Raw genomic sequence first — 18,865 nt, 5'->3', positions numbered from 1 at the left:
GTAACACTTTCAGTACCAAAAAATTCTTGACGACATTCCTCACACTAAAAACAGAACAATAATTCTTAAGAAACTGAAATAATATGTAAAAACACACTCACACTCCACACACAACAGATCTGAGCTGCACAACAAATTCGGCTCTCTTTCCAGCTTGTCTCCACACATTTCATTCATTCAGATTCTGTGCCTCCACTAATACTTTAAGACTTGCCCTTCATCCCATGACATTCTTTTTTCTGCACCATAATTTTTGTAACATGAGTTTACTGATTATATGATTTATGTTTTAAGGACACATTAAAACATAAGTTCAGATTAGATATTGGTTCTTTGTTCTATCTATTATATTTACTCCATAATTTCTTCACAAGTCCTTTCATTCATAATTCTTCCCTATAAACTGGTCTGCGTTTTATATAGATTTGAGCACATTTACAAGAAGAACTGTATCATTTAAGGCAAGACCGGAATAAAAGAGATCCTAAACCATATTTAGGAGTTGGATTATTAGCTAACCTTCAGGCATTCAAGCTTCACAGGATCATAGAATCTATTTGCCTGCCTCTTGCTTCTTGTAAATGTCACCCAGCTCTTCGAACTTCCAGATTCTGCTAATTTAAAGTTTCCGATACAATTAATTAAACAAATACACAAACAATTCGACAGTAATAAAAGGAAACGACATTTGTCGGACAAAGAAAAGATCTTATATATATATACATGAAAGAAATAGAAAAATTTATTACGAGAAGCAAGAGGATCATATTTATAATTAGCTGATTGAGAAAAGCAATTACCTAATCGTTGTGCAGGTATTATAACTGAAAATGGGACTCTTGCGATGCTTTTCGCTCATCCAATATAAACTTCCCAATCAAAAATTACGTTATCGACGTCGGGAATCTTTCGTCTTTCTTTTCGTTTCTTGCTTTGCCACCACTTCCTTAACAAAGGGCAGTTAGAGATGCGTACAGTAGAAAGGGAGGCAGGCAACACCTCTTTGGGCATGTACTTGAGTTTAGTGCAGTCACGGACCACCAATTCTTGAAGAGAGGTGAGGTGTTGTAGTCCTTTCTTGTCCAAAGATTTCATATTTGGAAATCCATAGAACCAAAGAGAAGTCAAACAAGAAGGCATCAACCCTGGCTCTGGAAAAGACACCACATCTTCAGATTCGCTACCGATAATCAAATCTCTAATAGACGAGAGTTTTTGCAAACCCCACTCCATTCGACTGGCAAAGAGTTTCTCACAAGAAATAACAGCAAGAAGTCCCAGATTGGTAGGAAAGCCTCCTTCAGGTAACAATTCAACTTCTGAACAATCACTTATATGAAAATACTCAAGAGAGGGAAGGAGTATATGCATCTTCTCTGGCAGTGACCTCAGACTTCCACAATTAATGACACAAAAGTATTTAAGGTTGGGGGCACGAATTCCTCCTTTTGGAAAAGATACAAAATTCGGGCAATTCCTGATGTGAATATGCAAGGTCACTAAATCACGTCCATCTTGTTCTGAAGCTGTAAATGATTCCAGATTCGTACACCCAGAGATGTTGATTTTATAAAGCTTCGGGAATAAATCTAATGGAAATGACTTGAGGAAATCACAATTGTCCAACTCCAACGTTTCAAGGGATGAAACGTTGGAGTCCACCAGTCCTTGGGGAAGAGACTCTAGTGCGCCAAATCCTTCAATTTTGAGCTTCTGCAGTCCGGTTGGCAATTCCTTTAACTGAACCTCATTACAATTTTTTAAATACAATTCGTGCAAAGAAGGAGCCCTTGGGAGTGAGGCAGCCAACTGCGGACATTCAAGAATTTCAAGTTTGGCTAAACAAGAAAGATGGATGGGCAGCTCTCCTGTTAGCTTGGGGCATAAACTAATATAAAGCTCTTCAAGTTGAGGAAAAGGTCCGCCTTCATTTTCAGCTCCAAAAGAAGACCATTCCTCCCACTTCAACATTTGCTCGAACCTTAGAACTTTCAAGGCTCCAAATGGCTTAGCTGATAAAGAATCGCTCCCATAAAACTCACTATCCACTATAACTACTTCTTCAAACCCAACAACAAAGAGGTCCCGCAAAGAGCATAGTTGCCCAAGTGGTGGTAAGTTACAACAATGTCTACAGTTTTCTAAGCGAAGGGACACTATATTAAAGAATGAATGATGGCCGACCCAATCTGGAAAAGTTTCAGCGACATAGTTGTTGATAGTAAGAGTTTTCAAGTTACAATGAGGCCGAAGATTGTCAAGTACAGATTTTTGACATTTTGAAATATTAGTATCTAATGCATTCCATTCCAACACCAACTCCTCAAGATACTTCCTTTCTTTCAAGCATGCTTTCAAAGCATCCGTCGGAGATACAACATTTTGGAGTTCTAAAATAGAAAGCCTTCCTCGAAGATTTGAAAGTTTTCCCAACTCTTCAATGTAAGCTCCATTATGTTTGCTGATGATAAATTTAGTTAATGTTTGTAAACATTTTAGTCTACTCAACTGCATTGGCATCTCCTTTATAGCAGTTCCAGTAATATCAAGATGACGTAAATTAACGAGTTTCTGCATATCTCTTGGTAATACCGAAAGATCTTTACAACCTGATAAATTCAATGTTTGCAAATTGCATAACTTACACATGGAATCAGGCAACTTTCGAATTGCAGTGGAAGAAATGTTCAAATAACGTAGATGCTTAATTTTGCCAATTGATTTAGGTAACTCAATCATATTTTGATATTGAGATAGAGAGAGCACCCGCAGTGAGCTTAGAATTGGCAGTAAGTCAAGTGGTACTTTTTTTGTTAAAAAGTAGTCATCATGACTTGATGGTGACAACTCCAATGGCAAGAATGTGTGCAATCGAGTAGCCTCGTAAAGAACCTCAAACTTCTTAAGGTTATCAAATTCATTTCTAAAATAAGACAAATAGCGAGTCTTGTTCGAAATTTCTTGAGAATTGTCAACCTCCAATCTAAAGGTAAATTGTCCAGACACAAATTTTGCCAAGTCATTGACAAGATCATGCATTATAAAACCTGATTTATTGGCACTTGATTGTTCCAACAATGATCTTGATGCCAAAGCACGGAAGTAGTCTTCACCAACATCTTCCATTCCTTTGTTTCTAGTTTCTTCTAAAAAACCTTCTGCCATCCATAATAGGACTACTTGATCTTTTTCTAAAACATAATCCTTGGGAAATATTGAACAATAAGCAAAACATTGCTTTAATTGTGGTGGAAGATATTTGTAACTTAATCTTAAAGCTGGAAGAATGTTTGTCTTGTCAATTGGCGAATCCCATAGTTCGCTCTTCAATATCTTCTCCCATTCATCCACATCTAGTTTAGATCGCAGGAGAGCCCCAATCGTCTTGGCTGCTAAAGGTAGGCCCTCACACTTTTTGACAATTTGTCTACCAATTCCTTCTAGCTCTGGATGTGCATCAGAGATGCCATCGAGGAATGCATGTTTTGCAAATAGTGACCAACAATCTTCTTCCAGTAACATCTTCAGACGATGAGTCGGAACAGTGCGCATGAGTGATGCAACATCATCATTGCGTGTAGTTACAATGACCATACTTCCAGATGCCCCAGATTTAAATGGCTTGCTTAACATCTTCCAATCAACATAATTCTCATTCCAAACATCATCTAGAACGAGAAAAAATTTTTTCCCCATCAATTTCTCATTTAGTGTAAGTTGAAGAAGATTTAGATTCTTACTATCGGTATTAGCAGACGAACCTACTTCCTCTAAAATTGTTTTCGTAAGCTTTAACACGTCAAATTCATCAGAAACACAAATCCATGCTTGAAGGTCAAAATGCTCCTTCACCATCTTGTCCGTATATACAAGTTGAGCAAGGGTGGTCTTGCCAATTCCTCCCATGCCGACTATGGGAATCACACACAGATTTTCATTGCAAGATGCATCATTTGAGACCAATAAGCTTATTATTTTTTCCTTATCTTCATCCCTACCAAAAACATCAGATTCTTCGACTAAAGAAGTCGTGATAAATCTTTTTGATGATTCTCCTCCAACGCCTTCTTTTAGACCTAGAACATCCTTTTGTCTTGCTAGATATTCTAGTTTATCAAGTAGCTCTTTTATCTTTGGCTCTATCTCCTTGACAAAATGACCGAAAAAAGTAGAGATGGAGTTTCGTACCTTGGTTGAAGTGGTTTGGAATTCAGCTTCCAACTTACGCTGCAAGGCTTCAGTGGCTATCTCATCTAAGACGTCTTCTGCATCGTAGAGAACGTCTTTCAACATATGAAGCCACTCTTTGACAGAAAGATCCATAAGTTGCTTTTCCTCTGCATCTTCGCACAGTTTATGCACGGACAGCAATGCTATTTTCAACTTCTCTAAATCTCCTTTGTTGAATTTGCGCTGCCGAAAGAAGTCCACGAATTCGGGAGACGCCATCCTGTCAAATAACACTTGAAGGGAGGCTGAGAGAAAAGCTCCTCCCACTAAGGCCCCAGCCATGTTTTCTGGTTTGTAATGGAAGAAATAAAAGGAAATGAAGGAAGGTGATTGCAAACGGCAGAGCAAAGTGAGATTGCAATGGGAGATCAAATGAAGGAAGATGAATGGAGCAAACGGCAAAGCAAAAGGAGAATGCAATGGAAGAAAATGAAGGAAATGGAGGAATGTGATATGCTTGGCTTTCTAAACCACAGAACGTATACCGGAAACAGCTAATGGGAGTGATGGACCCACACGGCTCATGGACGAGTAAAAGTAAACACTCAATTGATGGGAGGCAGCAATTTCATGGACATTGTTTTCACCATTAAATTCTCAAATCAATAATTGCATAAGTGGGGATCTTGATTGGACGTACGTGAAGCATAAATTTCCTAGAAAGTAATGTACAAATTAATTTGGTAGTTGATAATTAAGCAAATAATTTGGATGATCAATATCTTTTAATTATTTTTATGAAATATGAATTGACATATCTCACTTTGTAATAAAAGTTATAGTATCTAAATATTTTTCTATTATTTTATTCGAGAGACCATTTTTCCATCATATTTGAATTGAAATTCAGAGGAACTAATTATATACTAATTGATAAAATGCATGTATCTAAACAAAGGAACTAATTACACAACAGCATATTTGAGAGGAAGAAACAAAGCGATCTATCCTTGCAATAATAGCTGTTGGAAATAGTTTTTCCCCAAAAATGTTTTAGATTATTTTTGGAAAAAAAATATAAAAAAATCTCTTGAACATCAAATTACAAAAATGTTTCAAAATTACCACGTTGTTTATTATATTCCTATAATACATTTATTCACTTAAAAACTGAAATAAAATAAAAAAAACTCTATATATATATATATATATATATTTTTTCTTTTAAAAGGAAAGGGGTGGCGTGTGAGCCACCCCTAGATCTGGTTGGGGTGGCCTGCAATGGAGGTGGCCGCATGCCACCCCTGGCCACCTCTGAGTGGCTTGCCGGTCACATCTGATTTTGTATTTATCCCTATTTTTTATATCGCATGACGATTTGTAAAACCCTTTGAATTTTTTTATTATTTTATTTTTATTTAAAAAAATAATTTAGCTTAGTTTTTTATTTTATTTTAGTTTTTAAGAGAATAATAGTATTATAGGAATATAATAAAAATAGTGGCATTATTTGCACACTTTGATAATTTGATATACCACTTTAGCATACTTTAAACTTAATGGGACTTTTTAAAAAATAACCTTTAGTTGATGGGGCTTTTTTATATTTTTTTTCTATTATCTTATTTGAGAGGAAGAACCAAAGGTATCTCAATCCTCCAATAATTTCATTATCTTGTAAGATAATCCATTGGACCTAAATGACAAAAGTTACCACATAATTCCTTGTATCTTTCATAACAATATCTTTAAAAAAGTGTTATGAATTTCATTTTTTTTGTTTTGTTTAGAAGCTATTTGTGAGTTGCTGATTTTTAGACAAGGCTGGCACCCTAGTTGGATACGGAAAACAGTCTTCGTTTCTCAATTTTGTTGGTAATTAAGCTTTGGACATCGTTGTTCGATTGAATGCGATGTTATTTATTTAAAACACCTGAAACCACCAAAAAAGGGCATGAGTTTTTGTAAAGATGCTGGCTGTACTGTAATTTGATTATGAGAACTTGAAATTTTCAAACAGTCGCTGAAGAACATGTTGAAAAGGGCATAATATAACCATAGAAACATATATTAAATTATCAATTATTTCAAAAACTTATATAAATAAATAAAATATGAATATAATAATTTAATTAATATTTTAACATCTCAAGAGGTCCTTATTGTTTGGCTTATACTTTAGATCGCTCTTGTTGGGGTTAAGAGATAGTAAAGTGTTTTGATCTATACATTAATGTGGTGTCTAAGCATCATTTCGGATCAAGTTCCCTCAAGAATGAACGTGCTGAGGTTCCCTCAAAACCAATTCAGTTTTCTGAATCTCGGATAAAAGACAAGACCTTTACATATGATGCGTGTCCCCGACTTGCACTTTCAGGTTTCTCCTAAACATAATCACCATATCGCCAAATGAGGTCTTTCAAGCTATCATAAGTAGATAATCGATAGGTGATCCAAAATATATGTACCAAAAGAATAATCTTAGTATAAGTTATCATGTAGATAAAGGAACCCTCATCATATATAGAACCACACGCTCAAAGTTCTGACCTGAAACTACAATGCCATGCAAGCTGTAGGTGGCTAAGGATCTTAAGGCACAAAATTTATTATAAGACTCACAAATAAAGTTCTGAAAACTCAAAACATAAACAAAATTGCTGCTGTCATAATCATTTCCATCACCTCATTAGCCTTTTAAGTTTCCATTTCGTTTTACGAATAGTATAACACTGAATTTGAAATGAATTTTGAGCAGAGTTGAATGCATGCTTCTTTGAATGGAGTGGAGTGTCTTCAGCTTCAAGAATATGTATAACTTGTCCCATTTTTGGCCGCTTCCGTGCATTAGGGTCTACAAAACGTAAAGCCACAAGAGGAGACAGCTTCAATGTCCTTGCAGTAGGCTTCTCAGGTAGCTTTGGATCCATTAATACTCCTGGATTCCTGTTTGCGACCATATTCTTAAGACACTCAACTAAGTTGACATGGGAATTCTACCATATTTGAAGCAAAGTGATATTAAGAATATAGTGCAAACCTCTTCCGAAGATCGGCTGTAATCAATTGGGTTCCTTCCAGAAATGATTTCTATCATGAGAATCCCAAAACTGTACTCATTGCTTCTTTTGTTCAGCATGCCTGTGCTTGCATATTCAGGAGCTACATATTGGAACAGATAAATCACAAACAACTGATTGTGATAAAGATCCAAAGGAACTTTGTTCAAACAGAAATTCTTGTAGAAACAAGAACTGAAGTGAATTACTTCTCAAAGACAATTTAGGATTAGGTTTCTATCAGTTATTGATCTTGTAAACAAAACAATCTCTTTGTTATTATAAATAAGACACACTGCCATATGATTGAATAGGCAGAAAACACAAAAACAATATTCTTCTATATGGTATCAGAGCCAACAGGCTAACACCAATTGTTAGATTTTCCTTTATATTTCTTATCTTTCAGATTGATTTCAATTACTTGATTTCTTTTTGAGTTTGTAAAAACGCCCTGCTCCTAGACTCATATGCCAAGCCAGAGCTCCCCTTCACGACCAGACCTGCGAGACTGCCGGACCTCTCCATGGAAGCAACCCAGTCCCGCAACACCTCCAAGCCGCAACACCAGACCGCAGACCCGCAACACTAGATCTGCCACAACACCGCCGGACCCACACTGCCGGATCTCTGCACTGCCGGAGCTGCTGTTCACCACCGGACCTGCTGATCTGAGGACCTGCAAACCCACGGTGTTGCTGTTTCGTTCACTGCCGTTCGCAGGAGACCCAAGCCACATGACATCGCCGGCCTCCAAACCGGACTGCAGGAGACCCAGCGCACGGCTGACCCAAATCGGACTGACGGGACCTCCACCGGTGTGACCGCTGTTCGCCGACCAGCTTGCCGGAGATCCACCACTGCTGGAGATCCGGCCACACACCCCTGCAGATCGCCGGTCGCACGCCAGACCTGTTGTTCACCGTCCAAACCCACGACACCGCGACACTTCCGTTCACTTCCGGACCCTCGGCATCACCAATCCATCACTGCAGATCGTCCATTCACCCACGCAGCCCGTCACTGACCCGCATCATCTTTGCGTCGAGTTCGTAGAAGAAGAATAGAAGAGTTCACAAAAAAAAAAAAAAAAGGAAAGAAAGAAAAAGTGATCAATGGCTGATTCTTCTGCTCGTGTATCAACTCTCCAATCCCATAATCATCATACTACCCTCAAACTAAATTTTGACAACTACAATCTGTGGAAGTTTTTAGTCACAAACCTTCTAGAAGGGCATAGCCTCTTTGGTTATGTCGACGGTACCAACCCACCCCCTCCTCCCAAACAGACCCTCACTGAAACTGCAGAAACGGCTGATAACCCAGCATACCAAACTTGGTATCATCAAGATAAACAGGTCCTCAGCGTAATTGTTTCCACCTTAGAAGCGGAAATACTACCACATGTTCTCAACTTGTCCTCCTCTTGAGAGGTTTGGCTCACACTTGAGACTCTATTCTCGGCTCACTCTCAAGCCCGCATCGTAGCACAGTGAGCTCTTTTCAGTATCTATCTCTCACATGGCCAGATTTGTCATTTGCCGTAAACAAGGTATCACAATCCATGCAGGAACCCCGAGACACCCATTGGACAGCAGTCAAGCGCATCCTGCGTTACTTAAAGTTCACAAGTGATCATACATTCTCAATATATCGCTCATCTTCGCATTCTCTCACAGCATATTCAGACTCTAACTGGGCGGGATGCCCCGATGATCGTCGATCAACTTCTGGATATTGTACCTTTCTCGGCAGAAATCTACTCTCATGGAGTTCGAAAAAGCAGCCCACGGTATCAAGATCTAGCACCGAATCTGAGTATAAAGCCTTAGCAAATGCCTCATCCGAATTGGTAGGGATTCAAGCTCTTCTTCGTGAACTTGGTCAGCATTTCCAGCATCCTCCGATCTTACATTGTGACAATATCGGAGCCACATATCTCTCCTCCAATCCTATGTTTCATGCACGAACAAAACATATTGCCATCGACTATCATTTTGTTCGTGACTTAGTGGCTGCCAAGGAACTTGACATTCATTTCATCTCTGGGAAAGACCAAATAGCTGACATCCTTACCAAACCTTTAGTTTCACAGAAGTTCCTGGTGCTAAAATCCAACCTCAACGTTAGCATGCCCACGTCGAGTTTGAGGGGGTGTATTGGAACAGATAAATCACAAACAACTGATTGTGATAAAGATAATGACAAAGGAACTTTGTTCAAACAGAAACTCTTGCAGAAACAAGAACTGAAGTGAATTACTTCTCAAAGACAATTTAGGATTTGGTTTCTATCAGTTATTGATCTTGTAAACAAAATAATCTCTTTGTTATTATAAATAAGACACACTGCCATATGATTGAATAGGCAGAAAACACAAAAACAATATTCTTCTATACTACATAACTACTACAAAAAATATAAACAAAAAAAGACTTGTTACCTCTTTAGCCACACTGGCACGCAGGCCTCAGATAAAAACGCAGCCCTACATACCCAAATGTTCTCATGACACTGGTAATGTAGCTACTCTCTCAGCAGAGGAGCTTGGCAAGGCCAAAATTTGAAACCTTTGGATTCCACAGCATGTCAACTGAAATGTTACTCAATTTTTATATCGTGGTAAACAACTTTGGGTTCCAATGCCATTAACTTGTCAGGACACCCTGATCGTATTATGGCCAAATACGTGTTTTTTAGTGGGCCTAGGTCTAGGGTTTTGTAAATGTTATAAATACATATAGAAGATAGAGGTACGAGTTTTGCATATAGAGTTCTGTAGTTTGTGCTAAGAGAGCGTTTAAGATATTGAGTGTTAGGGTTAGTCTCTCTTAGAGTAAAATGTTGTGTCTGTATCACAGATCGTATACAATTGAAGTCAATCGGAGTTCTAGTGAAGGGAGATCACGTAGAAGGATTGTGCCAGATGTTATGGAAAGGGCTACTCGGTAAAAGTTAAGTGGGTTGCTTGCCTTATGCAAGAGTGTCAGCTTCAAAGGTTTTGTAAGTGTGAACTTCTTGTAATCCGTATTCTTTTACTGATTTAGTTGATTTTCTAAGTTTGGCAGCCCCAGAGAGGTTTTACATTTAGAGAGTTTTCTAAATAGTTTCATTTTCGTAACCAAATATCTCTATCCATGTGATTTATTGTTTTACATATTTTGGTTGTATGATTGTTTAGTTTTAATTCCGCATATTATTTGCATACACCTATTCAGCCCCTTATAGGTGTCGTTTGGAGTCGTATATATATTTTTCATAGCACACACTCTTAGTTGAAATTGTTTGCAACAGAAAATCCATATGCAGTGAAGGGTATGTAGATAACCAAGCACCTATGCAGAAAAAAAGAAGAAGATAACTTAGTCATCTTAGCCTAGCTGATTGGTAGCGAAGTTTGGAGGAAAGTTTGTCAATTTTTGTAAAGGGTGAGAAAAGGAGGTAGAGGGTTTATTCTTAAACTTAGATTAGGAAAATTGAATTTTTTAAGTGTTTGATTATGCATGAGAAACCATAGGAAAATAGTGGGCACGAACCTAAATGACAAAAGTTACCACATAGTTCCAAAACTTCACTCCCTAAGAGCAAGTGCCCGGCAACTTCATTCATCTGGAAGAAAGAAATGATGGATGTTGCTCAATTATTAGAGGAAGTTTTTAGCGTGTCTTTACTATTGGTTGAATATGTTGCTGAGACATGTAACTAATTACATGTTAAATGATTGCATCCGGAAAAGACAGGCTTTCTTAGTCTTGAGGCTGGAATCTTGGTTGTAAGAATTGGTAAATCTCGGGTCATGATGCTCTAGGCTATTAAACTTTTACTTAAGACCACTATTTGAGGGCCAAGATATAGTAGAAACTGATTTGATCAATAATGTGGTGGTGCCTGAGCATCATTTTGGATCAAATTACATGAAGAATGAATGTGCACAGGTTACCCTTGAGCAAAATTCAATTTTCCAAATCATGCATAAGCATTAGTCGAATTTATTTTTCTCCTAATTGTGTGAAAATGAAAGAGAACAATTATTCTCAAATCGCAAGAATTAGTGCAAACATTTAGAAAAATACATCTGATTTTGCATTCATAGAAGACACAAAAAAGGACAGCACGATCCTATAACAAGTCATGCTGTACTGTACAACTTTGTATCTAAACAAAGGAACATATTTGAATTGAAAACAAAAGTTAGATTAAGTTGTCTCAATTTGTGAAATACTGAAAGCGGTAACATTTCGATTTTTACGAGCATTTGCCCACTGCTTTGCATACGACTATCTTATTTGAAAAAAAAAAAAAATCCCTCATGATCTTCACAAGCTTCAATGAAAGTTTTCCATTTTCCTGTTTCCGATGAGAATTCTGTTCAAAGTTTGCATGCTGATTGCTCACCACCTTTAAACTTGGGGCCATCTTTGACGAAGAATAAAATGGGCACCATCAATTTCCTGGTATTTAAATGTAGTGTTGCGCACGGAATTAAATATAGGATCCCAAAGAAGTAGAAAAGAACATAATAGAAAATAGATCAATCACACAAGACATCAAGATATAAGTGGTTCGGCTTAACAAGCCTACATCCACTGGCGAAGACGACCCGGAAGAAATTCACTAATAAAAGATTGAGTACAAAGATAACAGGAAGAAAATCACTCAAAACTCAAAGCCCCAATACACCTAAATCTCACTCTCACACAAGAGAGAAAATTGACAAAGAAAACTCTATTCTTCTCTAAGTGCCATAAGGCACAGCAAAGTGAGAAAACCCTAATGAGACATGTGGCTTCTAATTTTTCTTCCACTTTGCCTTGTTGCAAAGCCTCCCTTTTATAAGGCAATAAGTCGGTGAAGGGATACTCCAAAAACAAGTAGTAGTGGAACACTGACTTCGGCTAGGGTAATAACCTCAAGTCTCCAATACTACTTGTAAAAGGAGAGGCAAATATTACTAGAACACTATAAGCCAAAGACAACGAATGGGCCACACGTATGACTTGTGAAATACAAGTTACACCACAACATGTAGTTGTTCAGATATTTTACAAAGATGTCTCAGCGTCAGCGCCATCCATTTTCTGGTATTTGGGTTGTAGAGATGAAGATATCCAACATCTTTGGGCACCTGTTAAATAGGAGATAGTTAACACAAATGACTCCATCATACAAAGCCATAATATGACACTAGTCGTTGTGGGTAAACTTTCGAAAAAGAAACATTGTATTCCCACGATTATTACCCTTTGTTGAACAAGGAGGTATAAATGCCTCTTGACCTCTGACGGTGAATGTGTAAGAAAAATGAATCTGATATAAGGTGAGCTTCCACCTCTTGACCTATTACAGCAATACAACATGACAAGCTGGGACTTCTCCTGGTTTCTCAAATGCCACAAAGATCTGTCCAGGTGTATCCTAAAGGAGAGATCTGAGAGGCTTTGTTAATACTTGAGAGAATTCCTCTGCTTCTGAAGCTTACAGAATGACAGTGACCTGGCAGGGAAGCAGAAATATTATAAAGGGATTCTCAAGTACGATCGGTAACATGAAGTTCTGCTTTCAATAAGATAGTCATTACTTGTAATTGCTCTGGGGTTGTATTGGTGCACTTGTACACCATTCAATTGAGTATTCTGTTTCTGTTTCTGCTTCAGTTGGTGAAAAAAGTAACACATAATTCCCAATCAGAAAACATACCCTGCTTCAGTTAGTCTACCCATATACCGCAGAAAACAGTAAAAAAAATCCAATTTCACTCTTATGGGAAATGAAATTTGAAAATCAGCATACCTGTCTGATCACAGGGTCTTGGAGGATGTTCTGGATTCATAATATCTACTAATATTAGATAACAGAAAGGGATATGCCACATGAAAGCAACATGGAAGAGGATACAAAGATGGATGGCCTTATAATTGGTCAAAACGGGGACGTTCCATATGATATCTGTCTCAATTGGTGAAATACTGAAAGCAATAGCATTTACGAGCCCTTGCCCACCGCTTTGCAAAGAATCAGGGAAAGTTCCATACAAGTATCTTATTTGAAAACAAAAATCTCTAATGGTGTTCACAAGCTTCAAGCAAAGTCTTCCATTTTTCTGTCCCCCTTAAGAAATTTGGTTAAAGTTTGCATGCTGAATGCTAACCACCTTAAAACTTGGGGCCATCTTTGACGAAGAACCAAATGGGCAAAATGCCAATCCAAGGATGTCACCAACATCCATTTTCTGGTATTTGGGTTGTAGATGAAGATATCCAACATCTTTGGGCACCTGTTAAATAGGAGTTAGTTTCCACGACTTATATCACAAATGACTCCATTATACAAAGCCATTATGACAGCAATCATTGTTGATAAACTCTAGAAAAATCACTAATAACATGATTTCTTCTTGTTCTTTTTTCTAAAAAAAAATTATATGCAAACTTTTTTTATCCATTTCTTAAAAAAACCAAATAGGACCATATATTACCCCTACATGTTTGTCAATTTTTGAACTAAATTGAAAGGGATGTATGTACTTTCCTTAGAAATATTCAGATACATAATTGTAAATAAAATATTGAAAGAAAACTGTCAGCAGAGTGCTTGACAATAACAGTAAAGCAGCACAACAGCAGGGGAGGAAAAAAGAGATCAACCTGTTCTTCATTTTTAAGATAAAAAAGTTTGTAGCTTTCCGCATTCTCTTTGAACTAAAATATAATCAAACAAACAGGTTTCTTCAAGCTCATGATCAACCCAAATTCTTCTAAACCCAAAGGAATGACGCCACCTAACAAATAGAAAGCAATATATCAGAGAAACTCCTAGGATAAAAAAAATAAATCTATTTAACTGAATAATGGCATGAAAAAGTCCCATTTCAACAGAATCTTTTCATCTCATTTTGGAAGGGATGGAAGATAAAGTGGATTAAAACTAACATGGTGGTGTGTAGTTTATACGCACTCAAGAGAAACAAAACAAGTCAGACAAAAAAAAACAAAAGAAAATGCTGAGGCTATAAAAAATCCTCTGCTGCCATTCATTACCTTTTCCCACATGCCAGCTTTCAGGAGAAAGATACAAATTGACAATTCAAAGCCTCTACTGCAGAAAAGAAGAGACCAATATTCCCATGATCTCGATTTTGTACGCACCATAAGTCCAACAAGGCACCACCAAATTTGCAGTACCTATTCATCAGAAAATAACAATATGTTAACACTTGCACTGAGTTGCACATAACAATCTAAGCAGATCAGATATAACATGTGCATACGATAACTAAATCAGATCAACACAGATGTTACCATTTTTTAATAAAAAAGATCCCACACTTTTTGTTATAAATAAAATAAATTTATGGGCTTGAATTCAGCAAATATAAAATAGACCCAATTCGTGAAAAACTGAACCAAATATTTAAGAGTTGGATTGTTAGCTGACCTTCAAGCATTCGTGCCACACAGGATCATAGAATCTATTTGCCCGCTTCTTGCTTCTTGTAATTGTCACCCACCTCTTCGAACTACCAGATTCTGGTAATTAAAAGTTTCCCATACAATTAATTAAACAAATAGACAAACAATTCGACACTAATAAAAGGAAGCGAAATTTATTACGAGAAGCAAGAGGATCATATTAATAATTAGCTGATTGAGAAAAGCAATTACCTAATCGTTGTGCAGGTATTATAACTGAAAGTGGGACTCTTGCGAGGCTTTTGGCTCAACCAATATAAACTTCCCAATCAAAAATTACGTTATCGACGTCGGGAATCTTTCGTCGTTCTTTTCCTTTCTTACTTTGCCACCATTTCCTTAACAAAGGGCAGCTATAGATACGTATAATTGAAAGCGAGGCAGGCAACACCTCTTTGGGCATGTACTTGAGCTTAGGGCAGTCATTGACCGACAATTTTTGAAGAGAGGTGAGGTGTTGAAGCCCTTTCTTGTCCAAAGATTTCATATTTGGAAATCCATAGAACGAAAGAGAAGTCAAACAAGAAGGCATCAACCCTGGCTCTGGAAAAGACACCACATCTTCAGATTTGCTACCGATATACAAACGTCTAATAGACGAAAGTTTTTGCAAACCCCATTCCATCCGACTAGCAAAGAGTTTCTCACAGTACTCAACGTTAAGAATTTGCAGATTGGAAGGAAAGCCCCCTTTAGGTAACAATTCAACTTCTGGACAATCGGTTATAGCAAATTTTTCAAGAGAAGGGAGGAGTATATGCATCTTCTCTGGCAGTGACCTCAGACTTTCACATTTTTGTACCCAAAAGGATTTAAGGTTGGGGGCACGAATTCCTTCTTTTGGAAAAGATACAAAATTCGGGCAATTGCTAATGTGAATATGCAAGGTCACTAAATCACGTCCATGTTGTTCTGAAGCAGTAAATGATCCCAGATTCGTACACCCAGAGATGTTGATTTTATAAAGCTTTGAGAATAAATCTAATGGAAATGACTTGAGGGAATCACAATTGTCCAACTTCAACGTTTCAAGGGATGAAAAGTGTGTTGGGAACTCTAACTTCATACACTTTTTGATTGTTAACTTTTGAAGGCAGCCATTGGAGTCCACCAGTCCTTGGGGAAGAGACTCTAGTGCTTCAAATCCTTCAATTTTGAGCTTCTGTAGTCCGGTTGGCAATTCCTTTAACTGAACCTCATTAATATTTTTAAAATACAATTCGTGCAAAGAAGGAGCCCTTGGGAGTGAGGCAGCCAACTGCGGACATTCAAGAATTTCAAGTTTGGCCAAAGAAGGAAGATGGATGGGCAGCTCTCCTGTTAGCTTGGGGCATAAACTAATATAAAGCTCTTCAAGTTGTGGAAAAGGTCCACCTTCATTTTCAGCACCAAAAGAAGTCCATTCCTCCCACTTCAACATTTGCTCGTACCTTAGAACTTTCAAGGCTTCAAATGGCTTAGCCGATGAAGAATCGCTCCCATAAAACTCACGATCCACTTTAACTACTTCTTCAAACCCAACAATAGAGAGGTACCTCAAAGAGGGTAGTCGCCCAAGTGGTGGCAAGTTACAACAATGTCTACAGCTTTCTAAGCGAAGGGACACTGTATTAAGGAATGAATGATGCCCTATCCAATCTGGAAAAGTTTTAGCGCCATAGTTGTTGATAGTGAGACTTTTCAAGTTATGATGAGGCCGAAGATTGTCAAGTACAAATCTTTGACATTCTGAAATATTAGTATCTAATGCATTCCATTCCAACACCAACTCCTCAAGGTACTTCCTTTCTTTCAAGCATGCTTTCAAAGCATCCTCAGGAGATACAACATTTTGGAGCTCTAAAATAGAAAGCCTTCCTCGGAGATTTGACAGTTTTCCCAACTCTTCAATGCAAGCCCCACTATGTTTGCTGATGAAAAATTTAGTTAATGTTCGTAGGCATTTTAGTCTACTCAACTGCATTGGCATCTCCTTTATGATAGTTCCAGTAATATCAAGATGACGTAAATTAACAAGTTTCCACACATCTCTTGGTAATACAGAAAGACCTTCACAACTTGATAAATTCAATGTTTGCAAATTGTACAACTTACATATAGAATCAGGCAACCTTATAATTTTAGTGAAAGAAAGGTTCAAATAACGTAAATGCTTAAGTTTGCCAATTGATTCAGGCAACTCAATCCTATTATAATGGTGAGATAGAGAGAGCACCCGCAATGAGCTTAGATTTGGCAATAAGTCAAGTGGTACTTTTTCTGTTAAGAAGTAGTAACTACTTGATGGTGACAACTTCAATGGCAAGAATGTGTGCAATCGAGTAGACTTGTAAAGTGCCTCAAACTTCTTAAAGTTGTTATATCGTTTTCTTAAATATGACAAATGGCGAGTCTTGTTCAAAATTTCTTGAGAATTGTCAACCTCCAGTCTAAAGGTAAATTGTCCAGAAACAAATTTTGCCAAGTCGTTGACAAGATCATGCATTATAAGACCTGATTTGTTGCCACTTGATTGTTCAAACAATGATCTTGATGCCAAAGCAAGGAAGTAGTCTTCACCAACCTCTTCCATTCCTTTGTTTCTAGTTTCTTCTAAGAAACCTTCTGCCATCCATAATAGGACTACTTGATCTTTTTCTAAAACATAATCCTTGGGAAATATTGAACAATAAGCAAAACATTGCTTTAATTGTTGGGGAAGATATTTGTAACTTAATCTTAAAGCTGGAAGAATGTTTGTCTTGTCGATTGGCGAATCCCATAGTTCGCTCTTCAATATCTTCTGCCATTCATCCACATCTAGTTTAGATCGCAGGAGAGCCCCAATCGTCTTGGCTGCTAAAGGTAGGCCTTCACACTTTTTCACAATTTGTCTACCAATTGCTTCTAGCTCTGGACGTGCATCAAAGATGCCATCGAGGAATGCATGTTTTGCAAATAGTGACCAACAATCTTCTTCCAGTAACGTATTTAGACGGTGAGTTGGAATAGTGCGCATGATTGATGCAACATCGTCATTGCGTGTAGTTACAATGACCGTACTTCCAGGTGCCCCAGATTTAAATGGCTTACTTAACATCTCCCAATCAACATAATTCTCATTCCAAACATCATCTAGAACTATTAGAAATTTCTTGTCCATCAATTTCTCATTTAGTGTAAGTTGAAGCAAATTTAGATTATTACTATCAGTATTAGTAGACGAACCTACTTCTTCTAAAATTGTTTTTGTAAGCTTTAACACGTCAAATTCATCCGAAACACAAACCCATGCTTGAAGGTGAAAATGCTCCTTCACCCTCTTGTCCTTGTACACAAGTTGAGCAAGGGTGGTCTTGCCAATTCCTCCCATGCCAACTATGGGAATCACACACAGATTTTTATTACAAGATGCATCATCCAAGACCAATAAGCTTATTATTTTTTCCTTATCATCATCCCTACCAAAAATATCAGATTCTTCGACCAAAGAAGTCGTGATAAATCTTTTTGATGATTCTCCTCCAACGCCTTCTCTTAGACCTAGATCATCCTTTTGTCTTGCCAGATATTCTAGTTTGTCAAGTAGCTTTTTTATCTTAGGCTCTATCTCCTTGACAAAATGATTGAAAAAAGTGGAGATGGAGTTTCGTACCTTAGTTGCAGTGGTTTGAAATTCAGCATCCAACTTACACTGCAAGGCCTCAGTGGCTATCTCGTCTAACACGTCTTCTGCATCGTAGACAACATCTTTCAGGCTATGAAGCCACTCTTTCACAGAAAGATCCATAAGTTGCTTTTCCTCGGCATCTTCGCACAGTTTATGCACGGACAACAATCTTATCTTCAACTTCTCTACGTCTCCTTTGTTGAGTTTGCGCTGTCGAAAGAAGTCCATGAATTCGAGAGATGCCATCCTGTCAAATAACACTTGGAGGGAGGCGGAAAGAAAAGCTCCTCCCACTAAGGCCCCAGCCATTGGAAGAAATAAAAGGAAGTAAAGGAAGGTGATTGCAAACCGCAGAGCAAAGTGAGATTGCAATGGAAGATCAAATGAAAGGAAGATCAATGGAGCGAAGGGCAGAGCAAAAGGAGAATGCAACGGAAGAAAATAAAGGATAAGGAGGAAGGTGATATGTTTTGCTTTCTAAACCACAGGTATACCGGAAACAGCTAATGGGAGTGATG

The 18,865-nt window shown here is 37.7% G+C and overlaps 2 protein-coding genes and 1 long non-coding RNA gene across 3 annotated transcripts; all 3 read right to left on the bottom strand.

Annotated features, from left to right (window-relative positions):
* Positions 1-1,030: 1,030 nt before the first annotated feature.
* Positions 1,031-3,933, bottom strand: LOC132173240 (putative disease resistance RPP13-like protein 1). Its single transcript, XM_059584723.1, has 2 exons — positions 1,185-3,933; positions 1,031-1,077 (listed from the first exon to the last, which is right to left on the bottom strand). Exons 1-2 carry the CDS (start codon positions 3,904-3,906, stop codon positions 1,031-1,033), a joined length of 2,769 nt encoding a protein of 922 aa, XP_059440706.1. The 5' UTR covers positions 3,907-3,933.
* A 7,515-nt stretch (positions 3,934-11,448) lies between these two features.
* LOC132167668 (uncharacterized) lies at positions 11,449-12,904 on the bottom strand. Its single transcript, XR_009438702.1, has 3 exons — positions 12,808-12,904; positions 12,470-12,722; positions 11,449-12,354 (listed from the first exon to the last, which is right to left on the bottom strand). It is a non-coding gene; the product is annotated as an uncharacterized LOC132167668 (long non-coding RNA).
* Positions 12,905-14,945: 2,041 nt separating this feature from the next.
* On the bottom strand, positions 14,946-18,050 carry LOC132173209 (putative disease resistance protein At3g14460). Its single transcript, XM_059584722.1, has one exon. It carries the CDS (start codon positions 18,048-18,050, stop codon positions 14,946-14,948), a length of 3,105 nt encoding a protein of 1,034 aa, XP_059440705.1.
* Positions 18,051-18,865: the final 815 nt, after the last annotated feature.

Source organism: Corylus avellana, chromosome ca1, assembly GCF_901000735.1.
Source record: "Corylus avellana chromosome ca1, CavTom2PMs-1.0".
Classification (NCBI taxonomy): Eukaryota; Viridiplantae; Streptophyta; class Magnoliopsida; order Fagales; family Betulaceae; genus Corylus; species Corylus avellana.
Note: the sequence above shows the minus strand (reverse complement) of the source record. Positions and strands in the feature narration are given on the sequence as shown.

What these genes read in the sequence shown, in the direction of transcription:
- LOC132173209 (XM_059584722.1), bottom strand. Translation starts at nt 18,050, where the DNA reads ATGGGAGGAATTGGCAAGACCACCCTTGCTCAACTTGTGTACAAGGAC.
- LOC132173240 (XM_059584723.1), bottom strand. Translation starts at nt 3,906, where the DNA reads ATGGGAGGAATTGGCAAGACCACCCTTGCTCAACTTGTATATACGGAC. An exon ending in TATTAGAGATTTGATTATCG is followed by an intron (nt 1,078 to 1,184) that starts GTAGCGAATCTG and finishes TCTTTGGACAAG; the next exon opens with AAAGGACTACAACACCTCAC.